Source organism: Tupaia chinensis, unplaced genomic scaffold, assembly GCF_000334495.1.
Source record: "Tupaia chinensis unplaced genomic scaffold, TupChi_1.0 Scaffold139218_1, whole genome shotgun sequence".
NCBI lineage: Eukaryota > Metazoa > Chordata > Mammalia > Scandentia > Tupaiidae > Tupaia > Tupaia belangeri.
This window is the reverse complement of record NW_006199107.1, coordinates 246,369-266,436: the sequence shown is the minus strand read 5'-3', so window position 1 is coordinate 266,436 and position 20,068 is coordinate 246,369. Positions and strand designations below refer to the sequence as shown.

The 20,068-nt window shown below is 44.7% G+C and overlaps 1 protein-coding gene across 1 annotated transcript in view; it reads right to left on the bottom strand.

The window, feature by feature from the left end:
* Nucleotides 1-11,643: 11,643 nt before the first annotated feature.
* SIDT1 (SID1 transmembrane family member 1) overlaps nt 11,644-20,068 on the bottom strand; it is a 62,204-nt gene continuing 53,779 nt past the window's right edge. Inside the window, 5 exon segments of the mRNA XM_027765651.1 lie at nt 11,644-11,848; nt 13,753-13,818; nt 13,821-13,868; nt 15,566-15,676; nt 15,762-15,867. Of these exon segments, the coding sequence (XP_027621452.1) occupies nt 11,786-11,848; nt 13,753-13,818; nt 13,821-13,868; nt 15,566-15,676; nt 15,762-15,867 (394 nt within the window). The 3' untranslated portion in view covers nt 11,644-11,785.

Genomic DNA, 20,068 nt, shown 5'->3' with positions numbered 1-20,068 from the left:
GTGTTCGTCATTTTGGTGAATTCCTGGAAGACAGCAGCTCTGGCCAAAAGGCTTGGTTGGTTTTTTAAAGACATAGTACATTTTACGTTATTTGTGTTTATATAACAGGCCCATGTCTTTTAAAATTTGGAAATCTCTTTTCTTTCTGTTACTACATGTAATAGCCATGTAATTCTGCTATGTGTTTTGTAGTCTAGAATGATAGAAGCACAAATAAAGGGGAACCTTCCCTGCAGCACTATCTGTCTCCCCTTGGTGTGGTCCTGACACCTGAGCTACCCATTTCTGACTGCCCATCCCGTTTCTGCACCATTCATTTCACCTCGTATGGTGACATCGTTAAGTTTCAGTTTGTACATCTGGGAAATGGGGATAATCACGAACGTGACTTCTTGGGGGGGGGAGGTTTCAAGAGTAGATATGGTAGGGGAACCAGCAGTTAGCGTAATGGCTATGTCGCTGGACTCCCACGTAGTCGACCACGGTTCGCGTCCCAGACCCGGTGGCTTAGAACTCATGCCGGGCGCGTGTGCATGTGTGTCCAAGATCCCGAGAGGAGAATGGAGGAGAAGGGATTGCGGCCTGACCATCCCCCCTGGGGGGGGATTTCTCGCTTTCTGTCGCTCTGTCTCTCTCTGTCTGGCGAGTGCAAGCGCCCTATAGCGAAAACCTCTCAAAAAAAAAAAAAAAAAAAAACAAGAATAGATAGGGTAACGTTCATGGGACTTTCTGCTGAGTTCCTGATGCTGAGTGTTTGCTGCTTTATAGGTCGGTTCTGCCAGCTCTCTAGAGACGGGAGATCCCATTAAGAGAGCACCCGAGAACCTCCATCCCATCACCCCATGCTTACCGTCCAACAGAGAGATGTTGCAGCCTCCTAGGAAGAGGTAGGGAGATGGAGCTGTTTCTGTTTCCTTTTATTTTAAAAGAATTATTTTATTTTAACTTTATTTATTTATGTATGTATGTTAATTTGACTAGAGAGGGAGCAAGAGAGAGAGAGAGAGAAAGCAAGTCACCAGGTCCGGGACTCATACCGCGGTCGGCCATATGGGAGTCCAGCACCCTTAACCACCATGTCACTTGCCAGCCCCTGTTTTTGTTTCTTTCAGTATGAATTTAAATGATTTCCACCCCAGTCATCCCTCTCTAGATTTCTGTTCTCTGCCAGAATTCAAAACTGGGATTTTCATTTTCTTATGAAAAATTTGTAAGTTCAAAGCATCTCTCCTATTTTTCTAACTTCTCCCATTTTATCTGGGAAGGACAATTGCTCTCCCCACCTGGGCATGACGGATCAGGCTGCAAGAGTCCATCAGGATATAAGCATCTTTGCTATCAGAATATATTCAAAATGCTGCCTATCACGTTCAGCTGAGACTACAGTCTCAGTGGAGACTGTAGTCAGCTCGGTGGAACCCGAGAGGCTCTTTCTTTTTCCTTTCGGTCTGCCTGGAAATAAACAAAAGCAAACCCATAAATTCACCACATCAAAAGTTGGTCCCTCCTCTTTGCTCCAGTCCCCTTCCCCAAATCTTTTTGCAGATTCCCCACTGAGAAGACACTCTGTCATCTGGCCCACTCCATCATTCGTTCCACCACTGCTACTGCCCAACGCTTGTGTGAAGTTGAACTTCTACTCCCTAACCATCATTACCCAAGGCAGTAGCCATGTCCCAGTCTGGTCTCACTCTATTTCTGTTTAAAGGTGCTTTCCTCTTTACAGGTTTGAAGGATGGTTCAGGTTGAAATCGCAACTGTTCCCTTCCTCTTAGATGTTCAGGAAGCACTACTTCTTGAACACGACTTGCAACTGAAGACCATTTGGTTTTCTAGGTTTATACTTATTATTTTTTAAAAAAGAATTATGTATTTCATTTCATTTATTCATTCATCTTTAATTTAACCAAAGAAAGTGGGAGAGCAAAGCCACCAGGTCTGGAACTTGAACCGTGGTCGGCCACGTGGGAGTGTCTAGCGCCTTAACCATCACACCACCTGCTGGTCCCCTTATTATTCTTGCTTCATCTCAGTTTTCCTTTTCCCTAATGCTCTATTTGCATAGCTATTATCTTGTTTTAGCACTTGAAAGTCAATTGGAAAATTTTATATTTGGAGTAATCTTAGTGAAAAACGCATTTCTTCAAAGTTTCCAATTCCGGAGAATTAGCACCCTTCTTTCTGATACCATATCCTGAGCAGGGTCTCCTCAGTTATTTTGTTGCCTTCTTTGGTTTTGTAGCAGACCTGGGATCCATGGATGGGCAAAGCCTGTCCTCCCCTGAATAAGTCTTCTATGGAGTCCTCCAGGGCCACATATTCTTTCTCGGAGTTTGGTTGTGAGAGAGATGCTGTGTTGTATCAGCAGTTAGGCCTTCAGCTCTGGAGATAAAAACTGATAGGCGCAGTCATAGTAGCATACACTGGGTGCCACTGAGGCCACACAGGAGGCCCACCCTAAAACGTTGGGCTTGGTAGGGCATCCTGTGGTCCCAGCTACTGAGGATGCTGAGGCGGAAGGATTGGAGCTCACGACCAGAGTAAGCAACATAGGGAGAGCCTGTCTGGAAGAGCTGGCATGGTGATGTGCCCCTGTAGTCTCAGCGACTCAGGAGGCTAAGGCAGGAGGACTGACATAGTGAGATTCTGGCTAAATAAACCACTACACACACACACACACACACTCACACACACACACACACACACACACACACACAATTTGCTGATTACTATTTGAACATTTTTCTTTTCTGCACCTAATGACAAGGTTCTTGTAAGGCCATTCTCTTCTTGTAGCTCTTTGCCTGCCTGTAATGAGCAAATGGTAACTAAGTGTTCCACGTCATCTTCCCCATTGCACTGGGGGCCACGTGATGGAGAGACTGAGTGTGCTTTGCTGTGCCCTCGTGCCACACAGTGCCTGGCCCAGTTGTTTCTTGACTGAATATTGACCAAAATTGCTTTTCCGACCTTATGGAACTGCACAGAGAAGTGGTGAGGAAGGAGAGACGAAAGACGAAATGCACCTCCCTGAGAAAGTGGATTACCTCAGATGACATTCCACGTTGGGAGAGAAGCAGAGTAAAGCCAGGCCTGAAGGTTCCCTCTTTCTTGGAAGTCCTGCCTAATATCAGGGTGCTTTATGAAAGACAGAAAAGCAACATAATAAACGTCACAGATACAGATCAACTTTTTTTCTGTGATGACAATGTTCCAGAACCCACAAAGAGACAGCTTTTGAATTATTTTGGATCATCTTCCACTTAAAGGATTTGGGCGTATTGAAAAAATAAAAAAAGTCAAGATTTAGAAAAAATATAAAGTAGGTGCTGAGGGGCTGGCCCTGTTGGAATTCTGTATTCGGTTTCCCTTGCTCTGATTTGAAAATTATTTATTGTTTAAATCTATTTTGTTTGCTTTTGAAATTCATTTCTGCCGGGAGAAGGGCACCCTGAAAGGGTCTTCATGCCGAGATACACTCCCAGCTCAGCCAGCCTGGGTCACAGGCCTGTGAGCGCAGACTGCGGGAGACCGGGTGGGCCCAGCATTTCCGAGCACCGAGTGACCGCTGCATCAGCAGCTGGCCTTTCGATGTGTTGGCTTCTGGTCTGTGACCATGATGCTGGGGAAAGGGATGGGACGCTCAAGTTTCATCTAGCACTTGAGTGAGATGCAATACACGACGTCAAGGCGGCTCTATATTAAAGTACAGTGCTCAGCTATTGTCCCTCTCCAATGGCATGAATAAGCCTTAGATGATGGGGACTTCAAGGCAGTCAAAAGGGTATCTTGAAGAAAGAGAGAGAAAGAGAAAAAGAGAGAGAAAGCAAAAAAGAAGCCCCCCCCATGGGGGATGGTCACACTACAGTCCCATTTCGTACATCGCTCCCTCCTCTTGGGATTTCGGGCACATCTACCCATGCACCTGACATTCTTTTCAAACTGCCAGGTTTGAGACTTGACCCATGCAATCAGCCACATGGGATCCAGCCACCTTAACCACCAGGTCATGCGCTGACCCAGGCCAAGGAACTTAAAATGTAAGAGTTTAGGGGACTTGGTGAACTTCCTAATCTAGAGGTATTTAGGAAGAGAGCAGAGCTCCATTTGTCCAAGGGTAATTTTCTTATGAACAACAGTAGCCACCTAGTCTTCTTAGGACCCCAGTAAGAATAACAAGCATTAGAAAAACCACTAAACGTAAAAAGGTCTCCCTTGGAGTTCATTGCGTAGGGGTCTCCTTTTATAGAACAGTTTGTTCAAGATAAAAACCTATTACTGTGGTGTTCTAGAAGCCCAGTGGTGAACATTGATCTGTGACTCCTCTCAAGCTTATTTTAACTCACGCATGTTAAGGCCGAAGGTTTAGCAGGCACTTAACCTTGTTGACAGTGGTGCTTTAATATTAGGGAGACATTAAAACTTAGCCTCATAAATATATCTTGTCTCCACACAGTATTAAAAACAAAAACAAAGACATATAAGCTGGGAAGAACCACCATGAACAAGTGTTTTGCATTGCTTTGTGGAGGGGTAAATAGTACTTTGCTCACAATGCTCCTCCTTAGTTGGTTTCACCAGGGAACATTGAGTCCAGCGGGCCATTTAAAAAAAAAACAAAACAAACAAAACAAACAAACAAAAAAACTAAGTGATGTTCTGATGCTTCTTCTTTTAAAGAATTATTTTATTGAACTTTATTTATTTATTTAAATTTGACCAGAGAAGGACAGAGTGAGAAAGAGATAAAAAGTGAGAAACTAAGCTACTAGCTCTGGGATTCAAACTGTGGTCAGCCATGTGGGAGTCTAACGCCATTAACTGCCATGCCACTTGCTGGCCTTCCATGCTTCTTTCTGGGACCTGTTGTGTTCCTGGTAGGCTGAAGCTCCCTCCTAGCACAGGATGCATATCTAGGCTCGCCCTACAGAACATGTGGGGATAATGGTGGGAGGGTGGGAAACAATTGCACATGGCATTCCCCAAACTATGCCTGTAGTGGCTACCAGACAGAAGAGAAATCCAAGTTTTCTTCCCTTTGCGCTTTCCAGGGCTGAGACAGCGGTAGCGAGGTATGACATTATACACAACCAGGCTTTCCACTTGGCCCTAGCTTTGGTAGCATTTTTTCATCTGAGTAGAATTAAGTGTATTTAAGGTCAGAGACAGAGAGATTCAGCATAGTGGTGGGCAAGATGGGGCCTGGGGGGGGGGGGGTCCAGGTGGGGCCGGGGGGGGGGGGTCCAGGTTGGGCAGATTTAGGGATTGTCCCTGTAGGTGAAGAGGCCCTATGTCTTTCCAGGGCCTCCTGGAACTGAAGACAGAAAAAGAAGAGTTGGTGTCAATGGAGGCCCCCTAGATGAGAGAGATACCAGTGCAGCCTCAGGCCTGTGCATGCCTTGACTCCACGTGGGGTCCAGGAGGTGTGAGAGGGGATTCCCTCTGGGCTGACCCTGCCCCTGGTGCCCTACACATGTCCACTTTTGTCATCCTCATGTAGTGTCAGAGAGGATCAGAGAGTTTCAGCAACTTAACCAGGGTCACACAGTAAGAAGGTGAACATATTTGGACTAATGTCTGACTCCAGAATCTAAGATCGTACTGTTCCTTCTACAAAGAATGTTGATCATTTTTCCTCCCTGTCCCCCAAGTTTTAGACAGACAGACCATCACCCAGAATGTGAAGCATTTGGGTACTATATGACATGTGGCACATGTCTTTTGTGACCCCACAGAAGGTTCTGGCGGGTGCCTGGAGTTCCAAATGAAACAGCTGCTATGGTTTTGTTCCAAGGAGTTGGCCCGGTTATCCCTTTCAATCATGGAAAGTCCCTTCTGCAGACAGACTCTAGTTTTCCACTGGCTTCTGCTGCTAAAATAAAACTGGGCTAATCCCTCAAACATCCAGGGTAAACAGGTGGAGTTGCCTCTCCGGCATTCTGTCAGAGGTGTGAAGAGGTCACTTTTTATGTGCACAGTTTTGCCCCTCAGGCTGCCACGTCTCTGCCTCCCTGAACTGCTCTTATTACTTCTGGGCTTGCTGTGCCAGGAGTCTTGCCAAGGTCCCTGGTTTTCTCTAGTTACCTGCCAACTTAACTCAGCATACAGAGTTACGCTTCTTTTTCTTTTAAAGAATGAAGTCCATGGACACAGGGCAAAGTGATCATAGGTGTCCTGTATGTGCAGTGAACCCAGAGCTGTTGAAAACTCTGCTGCTCCCTGTCCCTCAGCGTGTGTATTAACCCCCCAGTCACAGCTGAATGACTCTTCTCATGTCCTCCAACCCCGCGGTCAGCATTATGGGAAGACTTAGCAACACGTACCTTTAGAATGGACATTTAGGGGCCGGTGGGTGGCGTGGTAGTTAGACACTGGAATCCTGCATGGCCGACTATAGCTTGAGTTCTGTACCTGGTGGCTTGCTTTCTGACTTTCCTTTTCTCCCTGTCTCTCTGATCAAATAAAAAAATAATGACAACACTAAATAAAACAAAATAAATAATTATTTAAAAAAATGTGAACATTTAAAAAGTAAGGTTGGTCAAGGTCTTTAGTTCTCGGTCTTTAGTCCTGCTGCAAAATTGACCACAGTGCGTGACATTATAGCACAAGACAGACATTATCAGAAAGATGATCAAGAAAAAGGGCATTGATAATCTATTCCATGAAATTCTGGAAGAAAACTTTCCAAATCTAGAGAGTCACTCAAATATCTAGACTCAAAGAATACAAAGGACTCCACATAGAATCAACCCAAGAAGATCCTTCTCAAGGAACATCATAGCCAGATTGACCAAAACCACAGAGACAAGAAACTAAGTTCGGCAAAGAGAGAAACATCAAGTTACTTTCAAAGGATATCCCATAAGACTAACCTCTCATTGAAAACAATGCCAGCAAGGAAAAAAATGGGAAAATATATTCAAAGTGTTAAGTGAAAAACAATTTCAGCCGAGAATACTATACCCAGCAATATTATCCTTCAATGGGAAAAAAGAAAAAAAATTCTCAGATAAATAAAACCTGAAAGAATTTACCAACACCATACCAACTCTTGAAGAAGTGCTGAAGGGAGCGCTAAACCAGGAAAATTAAAGTTGGACACAGAAATGAGAGTATAAGAAACAACCAAGACAATGGCCAGCCTAATGCTAAGAACAAGCCCAGATTGAATGTGAACTTCCAGAGTTTAAATGGAAAGATCAGACCACAGTAACACCGCAAATTCAATAGAAGAGAGAGTAATTATGTGAGTTTGAACTTGTGAAATAGAATTTTCTTACTTTAGACTAAAACATTACTGATTTTCTTTGATACTTTGATTTCTGTATTTAAAGATTTTTGTCTTCTCTTAAACTGTTGATAGGTTCATCTACCTACTATTTGAAGTAAATCCTAACCTTTATCCTGACTGTAAGTTTTAAGCAAATTTCTCTTAATATTTTTTCATTTTGATCTATTAAAACAAAAACTTTTTTGAAACTGAAAAATACACTAAAAAATACCTATTAATCCCTATTTAATGACTGTAGTAAGCTATATAGCCCCTGTGAGGTGCTACTTTATAGGATGTTCACTTTTCTCACTGAGGTTTACGCCTAAAGTCAGACATGCCCTCGTAAATATGTATGTATCAGCTCTGCTTGCTATTGCAGGTCTTTAATTAAGATCTTTAGTTAATCAGTCAAATGTGAAAAAAAAAAAAAGGTATGAAAAAACAACTGTATATACCAGAGACAGTATGGGAGAAGGGAGGAACTGACAGATGGTGAGAGGTAGGGAATCAAGGGGAAAAAAAAAGCAAAATATATAGGAAACAAGAAATAGGAAATAATTTGTTGATGATAACATGTATGGTAATATCCTTGCTTGAGCCAATAAACAATGTATACTGAATGGAAAATTTCATTTTGTATACTGTATTGATGTACATGAATGAATGACTGTAAATAACTAAAAAAACCCAAAAAACAAAAAACAACAACAACAAAACAAAGAATACAGTGTCATGGGCCAACAGGTGGAGTGGAGGTTAAGGCACTGATTCCCACTTGGCTGACTCCATGGTTTGGGTCCTGGTCCCAGAACCAGTGACTTGAAAAATCACACTGGTGTGTGTGTGTGTGTGCGCGCATGCCCCAAATCTTGAGAAGAATGGAGGAGAAGGAATTGTGACCTGGCCACTCCCCCACAGTGGGGGGTGAGTTCTCACTTTCTCTTCCTCTCTTTCTCTGTGTCTTTCTGGCAAACACATGCCCCCTATGGGGGAAAAAAAAGAAAGAAAGAAAAAGAAAGAAAGAAAGAAAAAAGAAAGAAAGAAAGGAAGAAGGAAGAAAGAAAGAAAGAAAAAGAAAGAAAGAAAGGAAGAAAGGAAGAAAGAAAAGGATACAGTAGCACAATCCATTCTTTCCCACATTTACACTGACATTTTCCTGGAACAAACTACCCAACAGGTAATGGATCTAAAAATTTAGGCCACAGAGCTACTTGAAAGGACTTCGTTGTTCACATTTCCTTAGTGAGTCTTTTTGGATTAGAAACCATGAATGTGTGAAAATAAAAGAATTAGGTCGCATCAGCCCTAGGTAAACAGGTTCAAAATTATTTTTTTAGATGTAAGATTAAGACAATCTTTTAACTGTGACCTCTATATGACCTACAGAATCCAACAACCTTTAAAGAGAAACGAATAACAGAATAAAAGAATAATAGCGGTACATACCAGAGACAGTGTGGGAGAAGGGAGGGGGAGTGGTGCTTTACAAACTTGAAGGCATTTTAGGAAAAAAAAAAAAAAAACGCAAAATAATTCATCGAAAGCATCTTTGTGTTTTTAAAACCAGATAAAGCTTGTTCAAACTTCCGAAATATCTTTTTGAACACTACACCAACTGTTTTAGAAAAAGCATGATGATGGTTTTAAAAAGGGACACCTGGCCTGTTTCTCTGGTGAGTGATCAGGAGAGCAGAGCTGAGAGGTGGTCCCAGTTTCACAAGCGCTTACACACGGGGAGAGGCACGCTGACATTTCGGCGTGTTTCCCGGTCACCTCCCCACCCAGGCAGAGGGGCTCTGGTCAGAATGGGGCTGTCCCAGGCAGAGCTGCCAGGCAGTCTGAGAGTGGAGCTGGGATGCTGGGGTTCACAGTTTACTGGGAGGGAATGAGTCAGGTGCAACCAAGGGACAGTATTAAACCAGTTGTGTGTTTTTGTTTTTTTGCAAGGACAGAGGAGAACGGGTTCTTCCTGAGAGTTACTTTGGGGAACTCAGCTGTGGAGGGCCCCTTCAGGACCTGGGTGCAGCTTTCTCTTCCCCAAGGGTGCTGTGGGCACAGAATTGAGCCTCGTGAATCAGAGGGTCCACTGGCCAGGTTCCTTTGGCCGAATCTGCTCCTGGAGGCCCGGGCCTCGAGGCCAGGCCTGCTTGTCCGCAGCTGGTGTCACTAATCCTGGCAGCCATGTCCATGTCCCGTGCTCCTTGGGTCCTAAAGGAGTTTTTCTCTGGCTGCCGGAAGTCTGTGAGTAAGGGGCTTCCCAGGAAGGTGGAGCCGGGTGAGACGAAGTCACAGAGGGACAAGCCCACAGCCAGGCTGCGGTGGCAGGTGGCAGTGACGGCTAGCTGTAGGGAGGTTGGGAGGTCGTTGGGACAGGGCCCAGCCCCGAGTCTCTCCCAGGGTGCTAGAACCTGGACACGCCAGGCGTTCTTCCCGAGGAGGCCTCTGTCCCAGCTGGCCCTGGCCCGATCCCCTCTGCTGTGCTTGGTGGGCATGTCCTCCTGGCCTTTGCGAAAGCCAGCTGGTCCTCTGTGACATCTGGCGTAGCCGGGGTCACGGAGGTGAGACCTGGCAGTTTTGAGGCTGGAGATCCACGCTGGGGCCTTTGGGAGAAATGGTGCTGGAGGGAACAGCGCAACCCCGGGGTAGGGTGTGTGTGTGAGGGGCGAGGTGGGGTGTGGGGGTCAGGGGTGGTTAGGTAGTGAGGGGACTGGGTTGCAGCGTTGTCAGCGTCTTAAAGTTGCAAACGAGGGGGCGGGATTGTCCCGGCCTGTCATGGTTTGGTTTGCCTCGTCCTGACAGCCATGGCTTCCCTCTGCCCCTCCTTTCCTTCCTGCATGGACAGAGGTGACTCTGGCGAGGGAGCAGGAGCATTTGGCAGTGGTCCACTGCAGTCACCGTGTCTTCAGGACAGCACCAAGACTGATTGCTGCCTCTCTGCCTCTCAGTGCGGGAGGCTCAGAAGACAGGGATCTGGTCTCTCCGAACCACGTCCAGGTCGTCATCCAGAGTTAAGAGAACCTGCAGTGAAAGGGACGGAGAAATGAAAGGAGCATGCGCTCACAGTCGCACAGTCCCTGCTTGCGTTCTTTTTTCTTCGCTTTGAGATATTTTTGCTATAGGGTGTGCGAGCTTGCCAGAGAGACAGAGACAGTGAGAAATCACCTCCCCCACCCTTAGGGAGTATGGTCATGCCACCATCCCTTCTCCTCTCAGGATTTTGGGCACACACGCACACACGCTCAATGTATTTCAAGCATCCAAGTCTGGGACTTGAACCACCCATGTGGTTGCCCATGTGGGAGACAAGGGCCTCAACCACTACGCCACCTGCTGGCACCTATTTTCTTAGACTCCACAGCCGGACAATTCTGAGTTTCTTTACTCATTTTCATGTCTTCTGCAGCTCTCTGCAACGCCTTGCCTTTAACAGCACTCATTGTCATTAGATAGTTCATTGATCGATTCATTCAAACATGTACAAGAGTTTATTGTGTGGTATTGTAGATGCCGAAGGTACAGTTGGAAGGAAGAGGTGAAAGTTCCTACCGTCTTTGCAGGTTACATTCAAGAGAGGGCTTCAGACAGGAAAGAAATACGTGACTAAATACAGCACATTAGATAGCAGTATGCGTTAGGGGTAAAAATTAAACTGTAGAGGGAATATAAGAAGTATGCGGTTGGGAGAGGTAATAAGTTTTGCCATAGTGGCCCGGGAGTCACCTAAAATGTTACATTGAGGACAACATCTAAAGGATATGGAATCTTCTTGCATGGAGTATTGCCATACACAGAACGTACACTCCTCCTCCATTCTAGTTCTGCCGACGGCCACTCTCCTCCATGGAACCCTTAGCTTCACTTTGTCCTTTAATGAATGTGACCATCAAAACATAAAAGCCAGAGGAATGCTTATGTGGATTGGTTAAACTTCCCAAACTGGCCACTAGGGGGCAATCCTGCTCTACTCGTCAGGGTAGATGGCCAGCCTGCATTTTCTTAAAGTGGAGGGAAAACGTTGGGGCCCAGATGTCCCTAGTAGTGCTGTCCATTGTCATTTGAACCGGTGTACAACACAGGGACTCTTCATTCGGACACATCTAAACGATGCTGGGAGCTGCCATCTAAGCTTGATATAAACACACATGGCTTTTGGGGATGAGTTTGGTCAAAAAGTAGAGGGATTACAGGAGAGATTTGAAACAGAGGCCTGGCTGCTATCCTGAACAACCCCAGGAATCTGTAAAATATTTGTAAAATACTCAGTGAGGCTGAAGGTGGGGAGGAATGGAAGAAGAGCACAAGAAGGAATAACCCAGTTCGATCAGAGTGATAGTGAATGCCAAAAGTGGACAGCCAGGTCTTCCCTCTGCCCCTCCTTTCCTTCCTGCATGGACAGAGGTGACTCTGGCGAGGGAGCAGGAGCATTTGGCAGTGGTCCACTGCAGTCACCGTGTCTTCAGGACAGCACCAAGACTGATTGCTGCCTCTCTGCCTCTCAGTGCGGGAGGCTCAGAAGACAGGGATCTGGTCTCTCCGAACCACGTCCAGGTCGTCATCCAGAGTTAAGAGAACCTGCAGTGAAAGGGACGGAGAAATGAAAGGAGCATGCGCTCACAGTCGCACAGTCCCTGCTTGCGTTCTTTTTTCTTCGCTTTGAGATATTTTTGCTATAGGGTGTGCGAGCTTGCCAGAGAGACAGAGACAGTGAGAAATCACCTCCCCCACCCTTAGGGAGTATGGTCATGCCACCATCCCTTCTCCTCTCAGGATTTTGGGCACACACGCACACACGCTCAATGTATTTCAAGCATCCAAGTCTGGGACTTGAACCACCCATGTGGTTGCCCATGTGGGAGACAAGGGCCTCAACCACTACGCCACCTGCTGGCACCTATTTTCTTAGACTCCACAGCCGGACAATTCTGAGTTTCTTTACTCATTTTCATGTCTTCTGCAGCTCTCTGCAACGCCTTGCCTTTAACAGCACTCATTGTCATTAGATAGTTCATTGATCGATTCATTCAAACATGTACAAGAGTTTATTGTGTGGTATTGTAGATGCCGAAGGTACAGTTGGAAGGAAGAGGTGAAAGTTCCTACCGTCTTTGCAGGTTACATTCAAGAGAGGGCTTCAGACAGGAAAGAAATACGTGACTAAATACAGCACATTAGATAGCAGTATGCGTTAGGGGTAAAAATTAAACTGTAGAGGGAATATAAGAAGTATGCGGTTGGGAGAGGTAATAAGTTTTGCCATAGTGGCCCGGGAGTCACCTAAAATGTTACATTGAGGACAACATCTAAAGGATATGGAATCTTCTTGCATGGAGTATTGCCATACACAGAACGTACACTCCTCCTCCATTCTAGTTCTGCCGACGGCCACTCTCCTCCATGGAACCCTTAGCTTCACTTTGTCCTTTAATGAATGTGACCATCAAAACATAAAAGCCAGAGGAATGCTTATGTGGATTGGTTAAACTTCCCAAACTGGCCACTAGGGGGCAATCCTGCTCTACTCGTCAGGGTAGATGGCCAGCCTGCATTTTCTTAAAGTGGAGGGAAAACGTTGGGGCCCAGATGTCCCTAGTAGTGCTGTCCATTGTCATTTGAACCGGTGTACAACACAGGGACTCTTCATTCGGACACATCTAAACGATGCTGGGAGCTGCCATCTAAGCTTGATATAAACACACATGGCTTTTGGGGATGAGTTTGGTCAAAAAGTAGAGGGATTACAGGAGAGATTTGAAACAGAGGCCTGGCTGCTATCCTGAACAACCCCAGGAATCTGTAAAATATTTGTAAAATACTCAGTGAGGCTGAAGGTGGGGAGGAATGGAAGAAGAGCACAAGAAGGAATAACCCAGTTCGATCAGAGTGATAGTGAATGCCAAAAGTGGTTCCTAGGGGAGTTCTCGACATAGGGGTTATAAAGACCAATTCGGTTCAAATATCCTATGCAATTTAGAAAACAGGATTTGTCACTTCATGTTTAAAAATATTGAGGAGGAGGGCCAGTCCATGGTCTAGTGGTTAAGGCATCTGTCGAGTCCTGGACTCGGCAGCTTGAGTGCCCGTGTGTACCTGTCCCAAATCCTAAGAGAGGGAAAAAGGGAGGAGAAGGGATTGCAGCATGACCAAGCCCCAATGGGCGGGTGCTTTCTTACGTTCTCTGTCTCTCTCTCTCCCTCCCTCTCTGTGAGTACACATGCCCTCTGTCAGAGTAAAACAAAACAAAACGAAAAAACACCTTGAAGAGTAGAAGGAAAATAGAAATAAAGAAAATAGAAGAATTACAAACATGAACACGTATATATGAAATGTTGATCCGTACGCTGGATTACGATGAGGAATTAGAAAGGGAAATGAGAATGGAATATGTAAGAGAATGTCAAGGAAGCGCAGAAGGGAAATAAAATGAGAGTATAGGACATAAAGAGAGAAGAAAAAAGAAACAAATACCATAAACTCACCAAGAATGAGAAAAACAAGGCAGTAGCAGACAGGAAGTGCCAGACATCATGGTCATCAAAGAAATTTTCAGCAGGACACACTCGCGGTTCTTCTCCCGGGATTCAGCTGGAGTTCCCTGGAGGAAGGTGAGGCAGCTTGTGGGCAAGAGTCCTACTGACCCACCGTTCAGAAGGTTGAACATTCAGAAAGCTACAAAAACCCTGCTAGTTGGCTCCAAAAGTTAGCTTCCCAGCAGACATTAGTTCACACAAAACTTAGGTTCAGATACTCGCAACACCCATAATGGCCAAGAAGTGGAAACAACTCAAATGTCCATCCACTGGTAAGGGGACAGACAGAATGTGGTATATGCATATAATGGAATATTATTCAGCAATAGAAAAGATGAAATACCGATACGTGCTACAGCATAGATGAGCCTAGGAAACGTGCTGAGTGAAAGAAGCCAGTTTCAAAGGTTATCTAGTGTGTGATTCCACTGATATGGTTTGTCCAGAACAAGTTCATCTATAGAGACGAAAAGTAGAATAGTGGTGGCCGTCGGCAAAGGGGTCAGGGGGAAATAAAAAGTCACTGATTCTGTGTTCAAGGTTTCTTTCTAGAGTGATAACACTATTTTAAAATCGAATGTGATGATCGTTGTGTTGGAGAGCTAAGACTTCTCTTTGCTCTGTGATTCAAATATATCATTACTTTCTCAGGCTTCAGCTTTCCTGTCTATAAAATGGATTTAATAACACCTGGATTTGGGTATTTGTAAATGGATGACCCAGAGAAGATACATTAATCAAGGTGTTCTTTTAAAATTATTTATTACATTTTATTTATTCATTCATTTATTTTTTAATTTGACCAGAGAACGACAGAGGGTGAGAATGAAAGAGAGAGGGAGTGAGAAAGCAAGCCACCAGATTCAGGATTCGAACCCTGGTCGGCCATGTGGGAATGTCCAGCGCCTTAACCACCACGCCACTTGCTGGTCCCCAATCAAGATTTTTATACATGATAAACAGCCATCAGGAATAGGATGAGAATATGGGGAGAAATGTGGAATTAAAGCATGAGTTCATTTTAGTACAAAATAAATTTTATTCCATGATTTTTTCAATAATATGCATTTCGATGAATTTTTTTGAAGACCCCTTATTCAACACATCATGAAGATCACATTTGCAGTATCTGTAGGACTTACCATTTGTTAAGTGTTACCCTGAAAACAATGGCTACAGATCAGTTATTACGCATTGAGATTTTGATGTGAATATTAAAAATCATTCCCTTTATAAATGCTGAAAAAAATGAATATTATATATATCATTTATTTTATTATCATATACTGTGTGCAGGGACCAGCAGTTAGCGTAATGGCTATGTCGCTGGACTCCCATGTAGTCGACCGCGGTTGGAGTCCTGGACCTGGTGGCTCGGACTCACACTGGGTGCATGTGCGCGCGTGCCCAAGATCCCGAGAGGAGAATGGAAGAGAAGGGATTGCGGCATGGCCATCCCCCCTGGGAGGTAATTTCTCGCTTTCTGTCTCTCTGTCTCTCTCTCTTCCTGGTGAGTGCATGTGCCCTATAGCAAAAACCTCTCCAAAAAAAGAGAAAAAAAAAAAAAGCGCCACACACACAAAGGTATACATTGATTGTATATAAACCAGAAACCATAATTTAAAAAATAAATGGAAACTTTTGTTTCAGAGACTGTGAATAAGATTAAAAGCAATACATACACAGATAGGAAGAGGTAGAAAGATCAAAAAAGCATGAAGAATTGAGAACTATGTCTTGCAAAAGAAAACTGTTCTCTTACCTCCCAACTGCTGAGATTCTGGAAGAAAAAATACAGGGCAGCAGCCCACACCACCGCGGTGGCCACAATGCAGAAGAGTGGGGCCGGGAGGACCTTCTCGGAGCTGCGAAGCTGTGGGCGAGAGGCTAAAGTGGTGAAGCCAGACCTGCCACCTGCAGGAGGGCCTGGAGACTGAGGCTCTTGGTGCCGCTCTTACCTTCATGATGATGTAAAAGGCCAGGTAGAGCAGCAGGTTACAGATGAAGATGCCCAGCATGTAGGACGCAAAGTCCCTGGGTCGGTACAGCAATCCAAACAGGGCGCTGAGGACACGGGAGGACGTGTTTGCAGCCATGAGGTGGGTTTGTAACATTAGGTGGGTTTGTAACATTTTTCACTCCCCCATCCCCATTTTTTTCTTGGGGGGAAGGGGAGTCATTAAACAAAAATAGACTTTGGGGCCAGCAGGTGGTGGAGTGGTTAAGGCACTAGACTCCCACGTGGCCAACTGCAGTTTAAGTCCCAGACCCCTCACCTTGAAACTCACGTTGGGCACGTATGCATGGGTGCCCAAAATCCTGAGAGAGGAATGAAGGATAGGGGATTGTGGTGTGGCCATTGCCCTTCAGGGGTGAATTCTTGCTTTCTGTCTCTGTCTCTCTGGTAAGTGCATGTTCCCTAGGGCAAAAATCGCTTGCTCAAAACAAAAACAAAAACAAAACAGAAAAAACCCCACAAAAACCAAAACCAAACTTTTTTTTTTTTTTTTTTTTTTAATTTTTGCTATAGGACACGTGCACTCCCTGAAGAGAGAAAGAAAGAGAGAAGGAAAGTGAGAAATCACCCCCTGGGAGGTGGCCATGCCTCAGTCTCTTGTCCTTTGTTTTCCTCTCTGGATTTTTGGGCATGCGTGCACGTGCACCTGTTGTGATTTTCAAGTGGTCAGGTCCAGGACTCCGATCACATAGTTGGCCTTGTGAATGTCCAGCACCTTAACCTCCATGCCACCTGCTGGCCCCTGTCCATGGTTTTACAATTCATATTGATGTTTATTCTGGTTAGGCTTTAGCTTGAATTTTGATCCAATTTTCAATCAGTTATAACAAAGCTTTTGCTACATAACTCTTTTTTATCTTGTTTTGAAATTGTCTATTTAATAAGTTTACAGCCAGGCTGGCTCCATGGCCTGGTGGTTCAGGCAGCCAGATTCCACATGGCTGACTTCAGTTTGAGTCCTAGTCCTGGTGGCTTGAGAAACATGCCACACCGGTGTACATGTGCACCCAAAATCTTGCCAGGATGGAGAAGTGGAGGAGAAGGGATTTTATAATATGTTAGATGATGGGAACCAGCAGTTAGCATAATGGCTATGTCGCTGGACTCCCACGTAGTCAACCGCGGTTCGTGTCCCAAACCCGGTGGCTTAAAAACTCACGCCGGGCGCGTGTGCGTGCGTGCCCAAGATCCCGAGAGGAGAATGGAAGAGAAGGGATTGCGGCATGACCATCCCCCCTGGGGGGTGATTTCTCGCTTTCTGTCTCTCTGTCTCTCTCTGTCTGTCTGGCGAGCGCACGCGCCCTATAGCGAAAACCTCTCAAAAAAAAAAAATGTTAGATGATCACTATCCCATTTGGTAGCCACATACGGGTATTTAAATGAATTACAATGAAAAAGAATAGAAAAGCCAGTTCCTCAGTCGTACTAGTCGCATTTCAAGTTCTCGGTACCCGTGTGCTAACAGTTCCTGTCTGAACAGCGCCATGTAGAGCACTGGCCGTACTACAGAAAGGTCTACTGGGCGATGCTGGGCTAGTCACTGCACCCTTTCCTCCTCCTTCCTTCTGTTAACCTTTTCAGAGATCTTTAAAAATTTTGCTTTAATAGACAAATGAATTTTATGATAAAATTCTGTTAATTTAATTCTAATTTTAAATGTGGAATTCTGAGAACAGATACCCTTGGAATAATTCATCTTTCACTCAAGGTATGCTATCTCTTTCTTTAGTAAAGTTTTCCCTTATGTCTCTCCTAGTAAGGTGATAATATTTTCTGCAGAAAGATTCTATACCGCTTTCAAAATGTATTCATAAATATTTCAAGGGAAAAGCTATTATTCATGGACTTCGTTCACTTCGAATTCCAACTGACTTTGTTCTCTATAATATAGGACGTTTCCTCCTCCCAGATTTGGAAATTTTCGGTATACAAAAATATTCTTGTATATCTTTCACTCAGATTCACCAATTTAGTACCATTTTGCTACATTTGCTTATGGGTTTCTTCTTCCCTCCCTCTCCTTACACACACACACACACACACACACACACACACACACGAGCATCTGTCTATACCTGTAAGTTTGTATACACAGACTCACACAATTTTTATTCCTTATTACAAGATGAAAGTGATGTTTTTTTTTTTTTTTTTGTAAGAGAGATTTTTGCTATAGAGCACGTGTGCTCGCTGGAGAGACAGAGAGACAGAAAGTGAGAAATCCCCCCTCAGGGGGGATGGCCATGCCTCAATTCCTTCTCTTCCATTCTCCTCCCTGGATCTTGGGCACACACGCACACATACATGCACATGCACCTGGCTTGAGTTTTAAGCTGCTGTGGTCAACTACGTAGGAGTCCAGTGACGCAACCATTATGCCATTTGTTGGTCCTTCTGATGTCATTTCTTAAAGAATCACTCTCAGGACCAGCAGATAGCATAATGGTTACATCACTGGACCTGGTGGCTTAAAAGTTATGCTGGGCACATGTGCGTGCATGCCCAAGATCCTGAGAGGAGAAGGGAGGAGAAGTGCTTGCCACATGGCTATCCTCTCAGGGGATGATTTCTCACTTTCTGTTTCTGTGTCTCTTTATGTCTCTCTGGCGAGCACACACGACCTATAGCAAAAAACAAACAAACAAACAAAAAAACCAAAAACAAAAAACACCACAAACATTAGAATTCAACAGTCCATGTCTTCCTAAAGCAACTGAGTGAGGTAATCCTCTACTGGTAACACAGTTTAGGTGTCATCTTGGCTCATTTATCTCTGTAGACCCTAGTATCTAACAGAAGAGTCATTCATCTTGTCTTCTGAGCCGACTGTAGTTTAATTCTGACCCTGGGGTCATAGCCGTTGGTTGTTCATTATCAAAATCTTGGTCCTTTTTTCCCCCACCAGTGTGCTATCTTACAGCATCACTAGGACTGGGGGTCCGCTCCTAACAGGGTGGTCAAGGGAAGCCTGTGGGCTCAGCCCTGAGAGCACACGCCAATTGATGCTGCTACCAGGTGGGCTGAAGTCACATGGGAGGCTCAGGCTTATTCCACATCTACCCTAAAAGCTGGTGCTATGTGCTGGTGGCATAAACCTCTAGTCCCAGTGACTCAGAAGGCAGAGGCAGGAGGATATGACATAGCAAGACCCAGTCTAAAAAAAAAAAATGAAAAAAGAAGAACATTGCAGGTGACTGCCTAAGAATCACCTCATCTCAGCTTGCCCCCAAGTGAAGGAAGGACTCCTCAAAAGGTAGAGACCTTACCTTCTGCAGTATCACCCTACCTAGAGCAACACTATGAGACGTTTCCTCCCGAAGCAGATGGCCTCCCAGATAAGACTCAAATTCTCCTGGTTTGATTCAGGCTTCCTCTAGAAGTGGGCCTCTTTATGCCTTCACAGGTCTTAATGTGCACCAGGAGTAGGGATGACTTTCCTGTCAAAGTTCACTGACTCGGAGGAGCACATTAGCTAAGAATCACCCATAAAAGCAGCTAAAATAACTCATTTTTTAAGTGATTGATGAAATATTCCACTCATTCAGATATTTTTTTAGTCACCAGAAAGAGGGTGTGCGTACTTGTCAGAGAGAGATACAGAAAGAGAAAGAGAGAGAGAGAAAGCACCTTCCAATAGGGTGTGGTCACACCACCATCCCTTCTCCTTCACTTCTCCCTCCTTTCAGGATTTAGGACATGCACAAACATACACCCTGAGTGTTTTCCAAAGGGACAGGACTGGTACTGTGGGCAGCTAAGTCAGATCTGGCCCCCCAACCTTTGCTACAAGGCTGGCTCCACTCACTTAGATTTTTAAGCTGAGAATAGATTGTATAAAATAATTTCAGCCAGCAAAAATTTACATCTATTGTACTGTCCTATTTTGAGGCCCATGAGGGAAAAAGGCCAAAGAGATGATGAGAGATTAAAAAAGAATGTATAGGTGGAGTAAGAAGAAAGAGAGCTAGAGGGGGAATAAAACAAATAGGCTTTCTTTCTCTCTCTCTTTCACACACTCAAACACACAAACTCTCTCTCTCTCTCTCTCACACACACACACACACACACTTAGTAAGAAAAGACGTTTTACAGAAAAGATTGCCTACCAGCTAGCCTTTATAGAAAGTTCTGCAAAAAGTTTGAATCTATCTAATCTATCCACATAGATTCAATAAGTCTTGATGTTTGATGCGGCCGGGGGCTCCCGCCCCCCAGCGCAGCCGTGTGCCGGGAACGGCCTGGCCGGCC